General features: G+C 41.1%; 1 protein-coding gene across 1 annotated transcript in view; it reads left to right on the forward strand.

Moving 5' to 3' along the window:
* The window catches only part of CRYL1 (crystallin lambda 1), a 152,433-nt gene that overhangs the window by 40,223 nt on the left and 97,661 nt on the right, over nt 1–14,549 (forward strand). The window contains exon 3 of the mRNA XM_004467530.3: nt 1,905–2,031. Coding sequence (XP_004467587.1) covers nt 1,905–2,031 — 127 coding nt within the window. The remainder of the gene's footprint in view (nt 1–1,904; nt 2,032–14,549) is intronic.

Here is a 14,549-nt window from a genome sequence, read left to right on the forward strand (position 1 = left end):
TTATTCTAGTTATATTCATGGACAATGTAGTTAATTTTAACCCATCTTGTTGGTCCCTAGGCTTAGCCATTACTGTGATTTATAGAAATCAAATACTTTAAAACTGAGTAATTCTGATGTGTAGTACTTTGCTTCAGCCAGTAGGTCATCTAATCTCCACAGTAGGTGCGGCAAGCCCCTTCAGGTAATGAGGGAGAGAGGTACTCAGATTACCTCAGCTGATGGGGATTTATTGTGAGGCTGTGGAAGGGAGCGGGGGATACAGGAAGCCATCTCTGCAACCACCTCTCTGTGGCAGAAATGGGCATTGTTCAGGGGACAGGGGAGCATCCGAGAGTCAAACAGCACCTTCAGTAATCCACGGCAATTCTAGGGATGGATGTTTCATAAATGGGCCTTTTAAAAAAAGTGGTAGTGGGGGGAAGTGGACTTGGCCCAGTGGATAGGGCGTCCGCCTACCACATGGGAGGTCCACGGTTCAAATCCCAGGCTTCCTTGACCCGTGTGGAGCTGGCTCATACACAGTGCTGATGCGCGCAAGGAGTGCCCTGCCACGCAGGGGTGTCCCCCGCGTAGGGGAGCCCCATGCGCAAGGAGTGCACCCCGTAAGGAGAGCTGCCCAGTGCAAAAGAAAGTGCAGCCTGCCCAGGAATGGCGCCGAACACACAGAGAGCTGACACAGCAAGATGACGCAACAAAAAGAAACACAGATTCCTTGTGCCACTGATAAGGATAGAAGTGGTCACAGAAGAACACACAGCAAATAGACACAGAGAACAGATAACTGGGGGGGGGGGGGAGAAATAAATAAAAAATAAATCTTAAAAAAAATAGAAAAATAAGAAAGTGGGGGGTAACATATATATATATATAAAACATACGACTTGCTGTTTTAGCCATTTACAAGTGTACATATCTGTGGTGGTAGTTACATTCACAGTGTTGTGCTACTGTACAACCATCCCTTAACCAAACTATTTCATCATCCCAAATAGAAAGTCTGCACCCACTAAGCAATAGCTCCCCATTCCTCCCACCCCTGGTAGCCTCTAATTTACTTTCTTTCTCTAGGAATTTGCTTTTTCTAGAAGTTCATATAAGTGGAATCATACAATATCTGTCCTTTTTGCCTAGCTTGTTTCATCCAGCATATTGTCTTCAAGGTTCATCCATGTTGTACCTGTTTCAGAATTCATTCCATTTTATAGCTGAATAATACTGTACTGTATGTATATTCCACATTTTTTTACCGATCCATTTGCCAGGGGACACTTGGATTGCTTCCACCTTCTGGCTATCATGAGTAATGCTGCTGTGAACACTGCTGTATCTGTTGGCGTCCCTCCTTTTACTTCTTTTGAGGATATACCTACAAGTGTGATTGCTGGGTCACGTGGTAATTCTGTGTTCAACTTTCTGAGGAACTGTCATTCTTGGCTAGTTTTTAAATTTGATTTTGGGGAAACGGACTTTGGCCCAGTGGTTAGGGCGTCCGTCTACCATATGGGAGGTCCGCGGTTCAAACCCCGGGCCTCCTTGACCCATGTGGAGCTGGCCATGCGCAGTGCTGATGCGCGCAAGGAGTGCCGTGCCACGCAAGGGTGTCCCCCGCGTGGGGGAGCCCCCACGCGCAAGGAGTGCGCCCGTGAGGAAAGCCGCCCAGCGTGAAAAGAAAGTGCAGCCTGCCCAGGAATAGCGCCGCCCACACTTCCTGTGCCGCTGACGACAACAGAAGCGGACAAAGAAACAAAAAAGGCAGACAAAGAAACAAGACGCAACAAATAGACACCAAGAACAGACAACCAGGGGAGGGGGGGGAAATTAAATAAATAAATAAATCTTTAAAAAAAAAAAAAAAATTTGATTTTGATTTCTCACAGTGCTCATTCTCTACCTTTTCCTAGGAAGGAGATGAAGCTGCTGGAGCAGTCAGGCTCTCTGAAAGGCCTCTTAAGTGCTGACAAGCAGCTGTCACTCATCAGTGGTTGTTCTAACATCCAGGAAGCAGTAGAGGGCGCCATGCACATTCAGGTGAGTTGAAGACAGGCACTCAAGTCTGCCAGTACGGTGAGGTTGTCTCCCATATCTTTGGGAGAACAGGGAAGATAAAAGGCCTCTGACAGTGTGGACAGTTTGTAGCCTCAAGGTCAGAATTAGGTTTTATGTGATAGGAAACATCGTCCTGGTAACATCCCTCATACAGGCTCTCAGTAAACTACTGTAATATTGTGATATTTTAGTAGTGTTAGAATTTTGAGCAAAACTGGATTCTTTTTTTGACAGCTAACACGATTTTCTTTTTATTACGTGAGAGATTATATACTCATTCATGTACGTAGTTGATAAATAACTTAAAAGAAATCAGGAAAAGAAACCTTTTCATTTTTTGTAGAATTTATGTTTAACCTTTCAAACAACTTAAAAAAAAAAGATCCCATTCCCACAGGCATTGTTTCCACTGCTGAATAAACCCGGATAGATTACGGAGTTCACTCCAGGCCTGGGAGAACTGGTTGGGGAACTAGAGGGAGAGAGTTGGGGAAGCTGGTGGAGGACCTGGCTGGGAGAACTGGGTGGGGAGCTGGGAGAGTAGCTTGAGTGGAGGTGTTGGAGGGAAGACGGGTGGGGGGTGGGAGCGCCTGGAGCGCCTCCGGCTTGGGGGCTGCAGCTGGGTGCTCTTGTCAGCCGCCCCCACCTTCTGGGAGCTCACTGTGTCTGCAGGTACTTCCTGGCCCTACTTAAGAACTCTGAGGGATAGCATTATCTTCCAAACTATTTACACTTATTGCTCTAGGTTTAAGCAAATTTACCTAAAACTGGAAGAATCATTATTGCCCATATCCGTCCTTGCTGTTTGTGTTCCGAGACGTGCACATATACATTCTGTCAGCATTGCACATTTGTAATGATCGGTGTGTCATGATATTCTGGCTGAGAATCTGGAAGCAAACCAAAAAGGCAGAGTGCCTTGTACGGCCACAGCTGCTTCTCTGAGAATCAGGTGGAATACAGAAGATAGAGGTTCCAGGTTGCCGCGGCTCTAACGCGTTCTCAAGTTCATTTAACAAATGCGTGTTGAAACAACATAAGGAGTGTTTTTCAGCTCCATATCTCTTTCTAATGGAGTCGTCACTCTCTCTTGATCTGGTGCAGGTTGAATAAAATTGAGGGGTCTCAGAAGGGAGCAGGCGGTTCTTCTAATTGGCTTTCCAATGTGATCTGATTTAGCCCTGATGGGGCCGTGGTTAAAGGCCTCTGAAGAGCACGCCTGCTTCCAGGTGCCGTCTCAGGCCGAGAGCTCCACAGACAGGCTGAGGTTTTCAGGGGACTCTAGGGCTTCTTAGACTGATCCCTGGCAGAGGGCTCCTGCCGGTGGTAAGGCGAGGGACCCTCCTCCGCCGAGGTGTGCTGCCTTCCAGCAGGGGCCAGGTCCTGACGCTTTGCACTTAGCTGAGTGACTCGGGCAAGTTTCTTAACCTCTAACCCCATTACCTCTGCGAAGCAAGGATAACAGCTCTGGCACTGGGTGGTTTCGGGGATTACCGTGCATGCTGTTACACAGAGACCCTAATAGAAAGCAAGGCTCTAGTTTTCCAATGAGAAGAGTTTTTTTTAAAATGCCATCTTTTTGGGGTCACCTTGATATATCATATTTAAATGATATAAATGAACTATGTAGGCTTATTTAGTGACTTATTTAGTGACTTCCGTTATGTGATCTGAAATGTAAATATGTAATGTTACTGCAATTTATTACTGTCATGATTCTTCTTTCACACTTCTCAACGTCTTTATCTTCATTGGAGTCACTTTTTGAGTCCTTCTGAACAGAGTTTTTCAGAGCACATCTTCTCTGCTTTCATCTGAGGTGTTTGTATTGCAGTGCTATTTGCAAAACATGTTGGTATTGGATATTTTATCTCAGTCTGAACTACTATTCTCAAATGTTCAGGTAATTTAAAAAAAATATTTATGTGTAGGGAAGTAGACTTGGCCCAGTGGTTAGGGCGTCCGCCTACCATATGTGAGGTCTGCGGTTCAAATCCCGGGCCTCCTTGACCCGTGTGGAGCTGGCCCATGCGCAGTGCTGATGTGCGCAAGGAGTGCCGTGCCACGCAGGGGTGTCCCCCGCGTAGGGGAGCCCCATGTGCAAGGAGTGAGCCCCGTAAGGAGAGCTGCCCAGCGTGAAAGAAAATGCAGCCTGCACAAGAATGGTGCCGCACACACGGAGAGCTGACACAACAAGATGACACAACTAAAAGAAACACGGATTCCCGGTGCTGCTGATAATAAGAGAAGCAGTCGCAGAAGAACACACAAGCGAATGGACACACAGAGCAGACAACCTGGGGGGAAAGGGGTAGGAAAGGGGAAAGAAAAAAAAAAATCTTAAAAAAAATACATATACACACCCTTGTGCTTCTATGGCTTAACAATTTGCTGTGGTGCTTTTTTTAAAAAGTGATTTTTATAAAGCTTATATACAAATTTTCCAGCACTTGCAATTGTAAAGTTATGCACCCCAAATAATTAATATTTGTCTACTTGTCCTGTTTAAAAAAATAGAGTCCACTGGATGATTTCAGCAACCATCTGAAATTAACACTGTTGTATGAATTCAGGCGAATGAGCCCCTCCAAACATCACATTGTTCTTCAAAAAAATGGTGAGTCCTCCGTAGTGCGAGGACATTATAATGGCTTAAATATGAGTCCCTCTTTTAAGGGATAGTTTCTTTGGGGGAAAGCTTATATTCTAAATTATAAGACACAGCATTTGGTACATAAAATGCTCAATAAATGGTAATTATTTTAATGGGGTCATTTGTAAATTATAATCAATGACATGGGGCAATATAAGATACTGGAAATTGCTCTAATAACTAAGGTCTGTTTGTTTTATGGATTAAATGAGTGTGTTTACATGGCATTTGTGTTTGGTGGCATCTATTATATACAGACCCATCTATATGCAGACCAGCCCTGAGCCAGGTGGTAGTGGTGGGGGAATGACGTAAATTCTTTTAACAGGTAAAATTCTTGCCCATGAGAAATTATCATGGGCAAGAAATTGTTTGTACTTCCAGTACCATAAAGTGTGATAGGAAAGAGACTAGTTCTGACCAGGAGTATTTGGGAAGGCTTGTTGAAGGTAGGATTTGAGCTAGTCTTGACTTTTAAAAAAAATAATACACTATTTTTAGAGCTTAATTTTAATACACTTTAGGTTTTGGTTTACAGAAAAATTGCACAGAAAGAACATAGAGTTCCCATATATCCCCACCCCGCCACCAGTTTCCTGTTTCCTGTGTTATTCACATCTTGCATTAGTGTGGTGCATTGGTTAAAATTGATGAACCAATACTGATATTAACTCAAGTCCATAGTTTACATGAGGGTTCACTCTTCCTAGTTGTACCCTCTTAGCAACTCTTGCAAATGGGAAAAATGGTCATTGTAGAAAAATTAATCTAAAAAATTTTTTTTTAATAAAAAAATAAAAAAGAAAATTATCATTACTTTCGGGAATTGTTCAAAGGCAGGAGGCAGAGCTTGAGGATTACCAAAAACACACGAACTTGCTACAACTGTTAACTAAGAACAATCCAGTTGTAGGATTTGCAGGGTTCCCAAGGTTCAAAGTCACAGAAATGTGAGTTTAATTCTCATTGGTAGATTTGTCTTCTACAAAGAGGGCAGGTAGAAGCATGGGTCAGAAAGTTTCTAATACTTTGCTGAAATATGGGTACATGCAAGAAAGAAACCTGAATTTCTAGAACTTAGTGCAATTTTGAAATCAAATCTTGCCTGGCAAGAAAATCTACTGTGCTGGAAAAATAAGTTTATTCTGAAAGGCCTGTCTAAAGCACTGGCTCTCAAGAGCTTTAAGGCTCATTAGCCAGGATGCAGAGGCTTCATCTGATCTCTGGAATTTAAGACTTGAGATCTCAGTAGCTACTGTGAGCCCTGGGAATGGTTTATAGAATGAAGTTTAAATAGTATTTCCTTACACAAAATCAAAACAACAGCTAAAATCTAGAACTAAAAATTATATTTATCTGTGTATATTATAAGAATTTGCACTTAAATTTTACCTTTAAAGTTTAGAAAGTTCTGGCCATTTCACACACTGTCAATAATTATAGGAAATGCAGTGTTCGTAAGAGCTGACACCATTTTTGAAATTTATGTTTTCAAAAAGGATAGCAGCTTGTTGAACTTTTGGTCTTGGATCACCGAGGCTCAGAATAATCTCTCTTTTGGAAGAGACAGAGCTGGGTGGTGGGTGGTCCCAGGCACACAGGTCAAAGGGTAGGGCCTGCACTGAGAACATACCAGATTGTGCCTTGAAACTTGAATTTTACTTTTCTTGTTCCATCTAACTTTTTAAAAAGTTCATAAAGTCAGATTTGTTGGGGTATTTATATATATATAACCACAACCACAACCAAGATTTAGAACATTTCCATTACCCCATAAAGTTCCTTCATTCCCTCATGGTAGTCAAGTCCCTTCCTTCCCCCTGTCCGCACCCCCCTCACTCCCCCCCACCCCCACCCCCCCATCCTGGCAAACACTAGTATCTTTTCTTTCCTGTAATTTTGCCTTTTCCAGAATGTTACATAACTGAAATCACACAGACTGTATAGCCTTTTGAGTCTGCCTTCTTTCACATGGCAAAATTGAGATTCAGATACGTTGTGTATTGGCAGTTGGCTCGTTTTATTGCTGAGTAGTATTCTGTTGTATGACTGTACCACAATTTGTTATTCAGTCTCCAGTAGAAGGACATTTGGTTTGTTTCCAATTTTTGGCAATTATAAATAAAGCTGGCATAAACATTTGTGCATGGATTTTTGGATGAGCCTTTGCTTTTATTTCTCTTGGGTAAATTCCTAGTGATGGCATTGCATTGCAAGGTCATATGGTAAGTGTATACTTGTTAGAAAGTGCAGTGCGTAAATTGCTCCACATCCTTCTTGACCTTTCACATTATCAGAATGTTTTTTTCCCCCCTTCATTCTAGTATATACCTACTGGTGTCTTACTGTGCTTTTTAAATATGCATTTCTCTAATGACTAATGGCATTGGATATCTTTTCCTGTGTTGATTTGCCATTCCCATAACCTTCTTTCGTGACGTAGCTCTTCAAATCTTTTGCTCATTTTTTAAAAAGTGGATTGTTAGTTTCTTATTTTTGGATTTTGAGAGTTCTTCATGTATTCTGGATACAAATCTTCATCATGTATGTTCGGCAAATATTTTCTCCTGATATTTTTATTTTCTTGACAGTGACTTTTGAAAAGCAGTTTTTAATTTTGATGAAATAGAATTTTAATTTTTTTAATTTTATAGGGTATGCTTTTTCTGTCCTATTTTGAGAATCTTTGCTTAACTCAAGAGCGCAGAGATTTTCTTCTATGTTTTCTTCTAGAGGTTTTGTAGTTTTAGGTCTATGACCCATTTTGAGTTAATTTTTATATAGGGTCAAAGTTCATTCAATTGATCCTGTATCATTTGTTGAAAAGACTGTCATTTCCCCATCAAATTACTTTTGAATCTTTGTTAAAAATCAGTTGACCATATATGCAAAGGACTATTTATGATCTTTATTCTATTCCACTGATCTGGGTGTCGATCACACTTTCTTGATTACTATGGCTTTATAGTAAATCTTGAAGTCGGATAGTATGGATCTTCCAATTTTGTTCTTTTTTTTTCAAAATTGTTTGAACTATTTTAGTTCCTTCGCTTTGCATTTTAGAATCAGATTGTCAATTTTTACAAAATATCCTGCTGAGGTTTTGATTAGCATTGCATTGAATCTATTGATAGATTTGGGGGAGAAAATGACTTAAAAATTGAGTCCGTAAACATGATATGTCTCTCCATGTTTAAGTCTTTTAACAATTTCCCTTGTGTGTTTTATAGTTTTCAGTATACAGATACTTCACATATTTTATTAAACATGTATAAGTATTAATATTTCATGGTTTTGATGCTATTGTCAGTTTAAAATTTTTCTATTTTTAATTGTTAGTATATGGAAATACAATTAATTTTTGTATATTGACCTTGTATCCTGTGACCTTGCTGAACTCACTCATTAGTTCTAAAAGCTCTTTTGTAGATTCTTTGGGATTTTCTATGTAGAGAGTTGTGTGCCTGTGAATAGAGTTTTATTTCTTCCTTTCCAATTGCTATGCCTTTTTAAAAAAAGATTTATTTATTTATTTTATTTCTCTCCCCTTTAATACCCCCGCCAGATGTCTGCCCTCTGTGTTCATCACTGCATGTTCCTCTGTGTCCACTTCCATTCTTGTCAGTGGCCCAGGAATCTGTGTCTCTTTTTGTTGCGTCATCTTGCTGCGTCAGCTCTCCGTGTGTGTGGCGCCACTCCTGGGCAGGCTGGACTTTCTTTCGCACTGGTCAACTCTCCTTACGGGGCCCACTCCTTGCGCGTGGGGCTCCCCTACGCGGGGGACACCCCTGCGTGGCAGGGCACTCCTTGCGCGCATCAACGCTACGTGTGGGCCAGCTCCACATGGGTCAAGGAGGTCCTGGGTTTGAACCGCAGATCTCCCATGTGATAAGCAGATGCTGTCTCCATGGAGCCAAGTCCGCTTTCCTTGTTTATTTTCTTATTGTGCTGGCTAGGCACTCCAGTATGATGTTGAAGAGGAGAGGTAAGAGAAGACATCCTTGCCTTGTTTCAGATTATAGGGGAAAAGCATTCAGTCTTCACTACTAGTGATGATGTTAGTTTTTTTTGATGCCCTTTAACACAATGAGAAAATTCACTTTAATTTCTAGTTTGTTAAGAATTTGTGACAGAGAGCTGACACAGCAAGATGACGCAACAAAAAGAAACACAGGTTCCTGTGCCGCTGACAACAACAGAAGTGGACAAAGAAGAAGATGCAGCAGATAGACACAGAGAACAGACAATGGGGGGGGGGGCGGTGCGGATGGGGAAATAAATAAATAAATAAATAAATAAATAAATAAATAAATAAATCTTTTAAAAAAAAGAAAAGAATTTGTGGAGGCAGACTTGGCCCAGTGGATAGGGCATCTGCCTACCACACGGGAGGTCTGTGGTTCAAACCCCGGGCCTCCTTGACTGGTGTGGAGCTGGCCCATGCACAGAGCTGATGCATGCAAGGAGTGAGCCCCATGTGCAAGGAGTGTGCCCCGTAAGGAGAGCCGCCCAGTGCAAAAGAAAGTGCAACCTGCCCAGGAGTGGCGCCGCACACACGGACAGCTGACGCAAAAAGATGACGCAACGATGATCATATAGTACTTCTTCTTTAATCTGTTGTTATGGTAAATTTTATTGGTTTATATATTTATTATTTTTCCTATTTCTCCCCCCTCCACCCTCTCCATTGTCTGCTTTCTGTGTCCATTCACTGTGTGTTCTTCTATGTCTATTGTATTCTCATTAGGTGGCTCCGGAACCCATCCTGGTACCTTCCGGAGTGGGAGAGAGGTGATGATTCTCTTGCTCCACCTCAGTCCCTAGGTTGCTGCATCTCATGTTGTCCCCTCTGTGTCTCTTTTTGTTGCATCATCTTGCTGCGTCAGCTCTCCATGTGGGTGGCTTCACTCCTGGGAGGTCTCACATCCCGCGTGGGGCTGCACTCCTTACACGAGGGCACTCCTTGCACAGGGGTGCGACACTCCTTGCACGTGGCAGCATTCCATGTGGGCCAGCACGCCACGTGGGCCAGCTCGCCACACAGGCCAGGAGACCCTGGGTATCAAACCTTGGACCTCCTATATGGTAGGCAGAAGCTCTATCTGTTGAGCCATATCCGCTTCCCTTATTGGTTTATTTTCGAATGTTGAACCAACCTTGTATGCTGGGAATAAACCTTACTTGATCATGACATATTATCCTTTTTATATTTTTCTGAATTCAATTTGTTAATATTTGTTGACAATTCCTGCATCTATGTTTATGGGGGATATTTGGCTGAAGTTATATTTTCTTGTCATTTCTTCATCTGGTTTTTATATTAGAGTAATAGTGTCCTCATAAAATGAATTAGAAAATGCCCCCTCCACTTCTGTCTTGTGGAAGAGGTTGTATAAGATTGATTTTTTTTTTAAGATTTATTTTTTATTTATTTATTTCCCTTTCTCCCCCACCCCCTTTTGTCTGCTCTCTGTGTCCATTCACTGTGTGTTCTTCTGTGACCACTTCTATCTTTATCAGTGGCACCGGGAATCTTTCTTTTTGTTGCATCAGCTCTCCGTGTGTGCGGCGCCATTCTTGGGCAGGCTGCACTTTCTTTCGAGCTGGGCAGCTCTCCTTAGCGGATGCACTCCTTGTGTGTGGGGCTCCCCTACGCGGGGCCACCCCTGCGTGGCAGGGCACTCCTTGCGCGCATCAGCACTGCGCATGGGCCAGCTCCACATGGGTCAAGGAGGCCTGGGGTTTGAACCTTGGACATCCCATGTGGTAGGCGGATACCCTATCCATTGGGCTAAGTCTGCTTCCCTAAGATTGATTTTATTTCTCTCTTAAATGTTTTGTCGCGTTGACCAGCGAAACTGTCTAGGCCTTGAGTTTTTTTAGACGGGATCTTTTAAACAATTAATTTCTTTTTTGGATATCTATTTTGGAAGTTTGCATCTTTCAGGGAATTTGTCTATGACATCTAAAATTTTGAATTCATGGAAATAAAGCTATTTATAATGTTCCCTTTTTCTCATCTTTATGTGTAGGATTTGTATTGATGCCCTTCTTTATCCCTAATATTGTGTTTTCTGATAATTTTCATTTTTTTTTCTCTTAGTTTTCCTTAATTAATCAGTTTTAGTAATATATGCAGAGAACCAGATTATGGTATCATTGATTTTCTTATGTTATTTATGCTTTTATATATTTTTAATTTCTGCTATAAGGTTACTTTCTTTCCTCTTTCGCTAGCTTTATTTTCTTCCTTTTCCTGGCTTTGGGTTTAATTTGCTCTTCTTTTCTAAGCCCTTAAGGTATAACCTTGTATAGTTGGTTTGAGACCTTTATTTTCTAATAGAAGCATTTAATTCAATAGATTTCCACTGTTTTAATTGCACATCTCATTTTGATATGTTGTGTTTCACTTGAATTGAATTAAAAATATTTCCTAATTTCCCTAGTGTCCTCCTCTTATATTATTAAAAAGTATGTTGCTTAATTTACAAAATATACAGGATATTCCAGATAGCTTTCTGACATTGATTTCTAGTTTAATGCCATTATGGTTCAAGAACATACTTTGTATGATTTCAATTATTTTAAATTTGTTGAGGTGTGTTTTATAACCCAGCACATGGTCTAGTTTGGTTAAAGTTCCAAGTACACTTGAAAAGAATGTGTATTCTGTTGTTTGGTAGAGTGAACTATAAATATCAACTAGATCAAGTTGCTTGATAATATTATTTAGGTCTTTTATTTCTTTAGTGATCTGTTTACTTTTTCAGTCTATCCTTGAGACAGAAGTGTTGAAGTGTAGCGTTGTAATTATAATTCATTTTCATTTAATCCAAACCAGATGTATACTTGGGTCCTGCCTTTTCATCTCTTCTGACAATCTCTGTCTTTTAATTGGCATGTTTAGACCATTAAATTTTATGTAATTATTGATATGGTTGGCCTAAAAATCTATATTGCTAGTTGTTTTCGATTCATTTTTTGTTCCTTCCCCTTCCCTTTGGGAGTATTTTTTATCATTCCATTTAATTTCTGTGTTTGACTCATTATTTATACCTCTTGAAAATTCTTTTGGTGATTGCAATGGGATCACAGCATAGGCTTTTAATTAATCATGGTTTACCTTCATGTGTTGTATAAGCACCTTGCATTATTATACTCCCAATTCCTTCCATCTTTTGTCCTATTGTCATAGATTCTGCTTTTACATAGGATAGTCATGTTTTTTTTTTGTTAAATTTGGTACGTTTTCTGCCATTATTTCTTTGAATATTCCTTCTGCCTTTTCTTTCTTCTCCTTCTAGGATTTCCATAATGCACATATTGCCAGACTTTAAAAATGCTCTTCACCAGTCAAATGATTTTAAGTTAGGTTTAAAGCTCTATTCCTTGCATGGATTTGACTGGTAAAGAGCTGATAGTGGCATTTTTTTTTCCTTTTCCCCAGCAGTGAGGTAAGAGTTCTTGGTGGCAGATATCATGGTGCGTGACATACTGTTGAGATAGTTCAATAAGAGGAGAGTGTGTGGTTTGCGTTACGCAGTCATTTACCTGGGAGAAGAACAGTGTAGCCTCTCAGGTCTCTGATGGCAGCCCTGTGGGAGGGCAGGCTGGGGTCAGGGGAGAAGGGAGCAGTGGCAGGCTGCACGTGGGGCGGGGTGCTGGAAGGTCCATGGCAAAGCACTTGGTGAGGAGGGGCTGAGAAACCAGTCAGATGGCTGTGCTCTGTCCCTCTGGATAGGGGCGCTAGAGTGTTTCCTCCAGGGCATCTTAGTGCGCAAACCATCCCTTTAAAAGGTGCCATTTAAAAATAATAATAAATATTATGTGATTATTATAAATGCATATTATTAAACATAAATATGTAATTAAAAAGTTGGAACAGGGAAAACATGCCTAATTTGGTCACCCCAATCCTTTTTTGTTACATTTCTATATGATTACCTCTAGTCTTCTTTCATGTGTACTTTTTTAGAGTTGTAATTGTAGCATATCTTTATAGATAGTTTCATATCCTGCCAGTATGAATCAGCGTGTAACGCTTTTGTCTTTGTTATAGCTTGTGCAGCCTTTTTAGTGGCAGCATTAAGAGTTTATTGAGCAGAAGTGTCTTAATTTAGAACACAGTGATCATATTGCTGCTTCCAGTATTTTGCTATTACAAATTAAATTTGGTCGATCCTCCCTGTATGTCATTCTCCCATGTTTTATTTTACCTCTGAAAAGGCTCATTAAACTGAATGACTAGGCGTAAGCCCCTTTAAGCTCTTGATAACATATTAATGAGTTGCATTGTAAATTCTTGTTAACCTTTTAGGGAGCAACTTGATACTGGAAAGTACTGGTTTGATTTCAAGCTTGCCTCTGTTGGATATGTTGATCTTTAAGATGCTTATTAAATTGGTAAATGAAAACAGATACCTCATTGTTGCAGTATGAAACAACCAATACATCATTGTCCCACCTCTGACATTCTTAATTTGGTTTCTAAAATAACCATAATTCTGAATGAGATTGACCCTTCCATTTCCCAAAAAATGGAAGCACAAATCATGTTTAAAGGGACTGTTTAAAAAGATATTTGACAACTCCTTTGGAAAGATGAGATGGTGATATAACAAAAAGTAGAGTATTGACTTAACATTGATTAAATATTTAGTTGAGATAGAGACCTAATTGTCCCTTGTGCTTTAGAAGTTGTAGGTTGTTGAATTAATGCCCAAAGTCAAAATAAGCAAATGTGTGATATAAACATTTTCATTTTATAAAATTTGCTAAATGGAGCAGATATATACCTGGTAAGGAAATAATTTTTTTAAAATCATATCAGGTAAAAACATGGTTTAATTCCATGTGATAGTGGTCATGACATGCGTATTTAATGCTTGGAAAATAGTAAATCTTCAGCAATTATATTATCCTCTAATTATTTTCCCCAAAGTGCTTTCCCTTCTGGCTGTGGGAGGTACGTGGTCTTTATTTACTGAGAACATTGGACCATCCAGAACACCAAGAAGTGCTGCCTTTTTAAGAGTTTGCATTTTAAGGCATTTGTCTGGGAATTCAATATTAATAAAGAATGAGGAACACCTGGGGTAAAACTCAGTGCTGGTGCAAGTCCAAGGGACCCTGGGTTTCCAGGAGTGAAGCCATTGGAAAGTGTCCACCGATTGTTTGTTTATCCTCTGGCTCTTGGGGTTCCCTCCTGCCTCGTGGCCTGGGCACCCTGAGGTTCCTGTCTGCTCACTCTGAACCGCTTTGGTTGTGTTTATTTTCATTTGAAAGTCAATATTCAGAGACCTGTTGCCCATTATATCTAAAACACTGGGGGGGGGGGGCGGGGGGGGGGGAATCCGAAGGCTCCTTTCAAGTTGGTGACTTTCACCTTTGAGGAGTTGGGTGGTGTCAGGTGCCTATCGCCCAGGGAGATCTTCCTGTTGTGCAGAAGCCCCGTCATGAGTGAGTGCTGAATTGCAGATTTGTGTGAGGCGAGGCATCTGGGAGACTTGAGTAGCCCTTAGGGTGGCTTTCGCTGAGGCTGCAGCTCCTGCGCTTCCCTGACTAATGCATGAGTGAGGGGTGTGGAGGGGGGAGGACGGCCGGCCTCCTGCTGGCCTCTTTGAGCATTTGCAGTATGCACGGTACAGGCAGCTCAGATCAGGGTGAGGCTGTGTGGCCTCCCTGGAGAACGCCTGGCAGTGTGGCAGCTTTTCCACTTAACTGACCAAACTCGTGCCTTCCCCCAGCAGCACCTTGACCTTTACATTGACTTGTCCTGGGGACCTTTTAAAAAATTGTGATGACATACACATGCACCCACACACAATACCATTTTAAGAATACAGTT

This window comes from Dasypus novemcinctus, chromosome 15 (assembly GCF_030445035.2).
Source record: "Dasypus novemcinctus isolate mDasNov1 chromosome 15, mDasNov1.1.hap2, whole genome shotgun sequence".
Classification (NCBI taxonomy): Eukaryota; Metazoa; Chordata; class Mammalia; order Cingulata; family Dasypodidae; genus Dasypus; species Dasypus novemcinctus.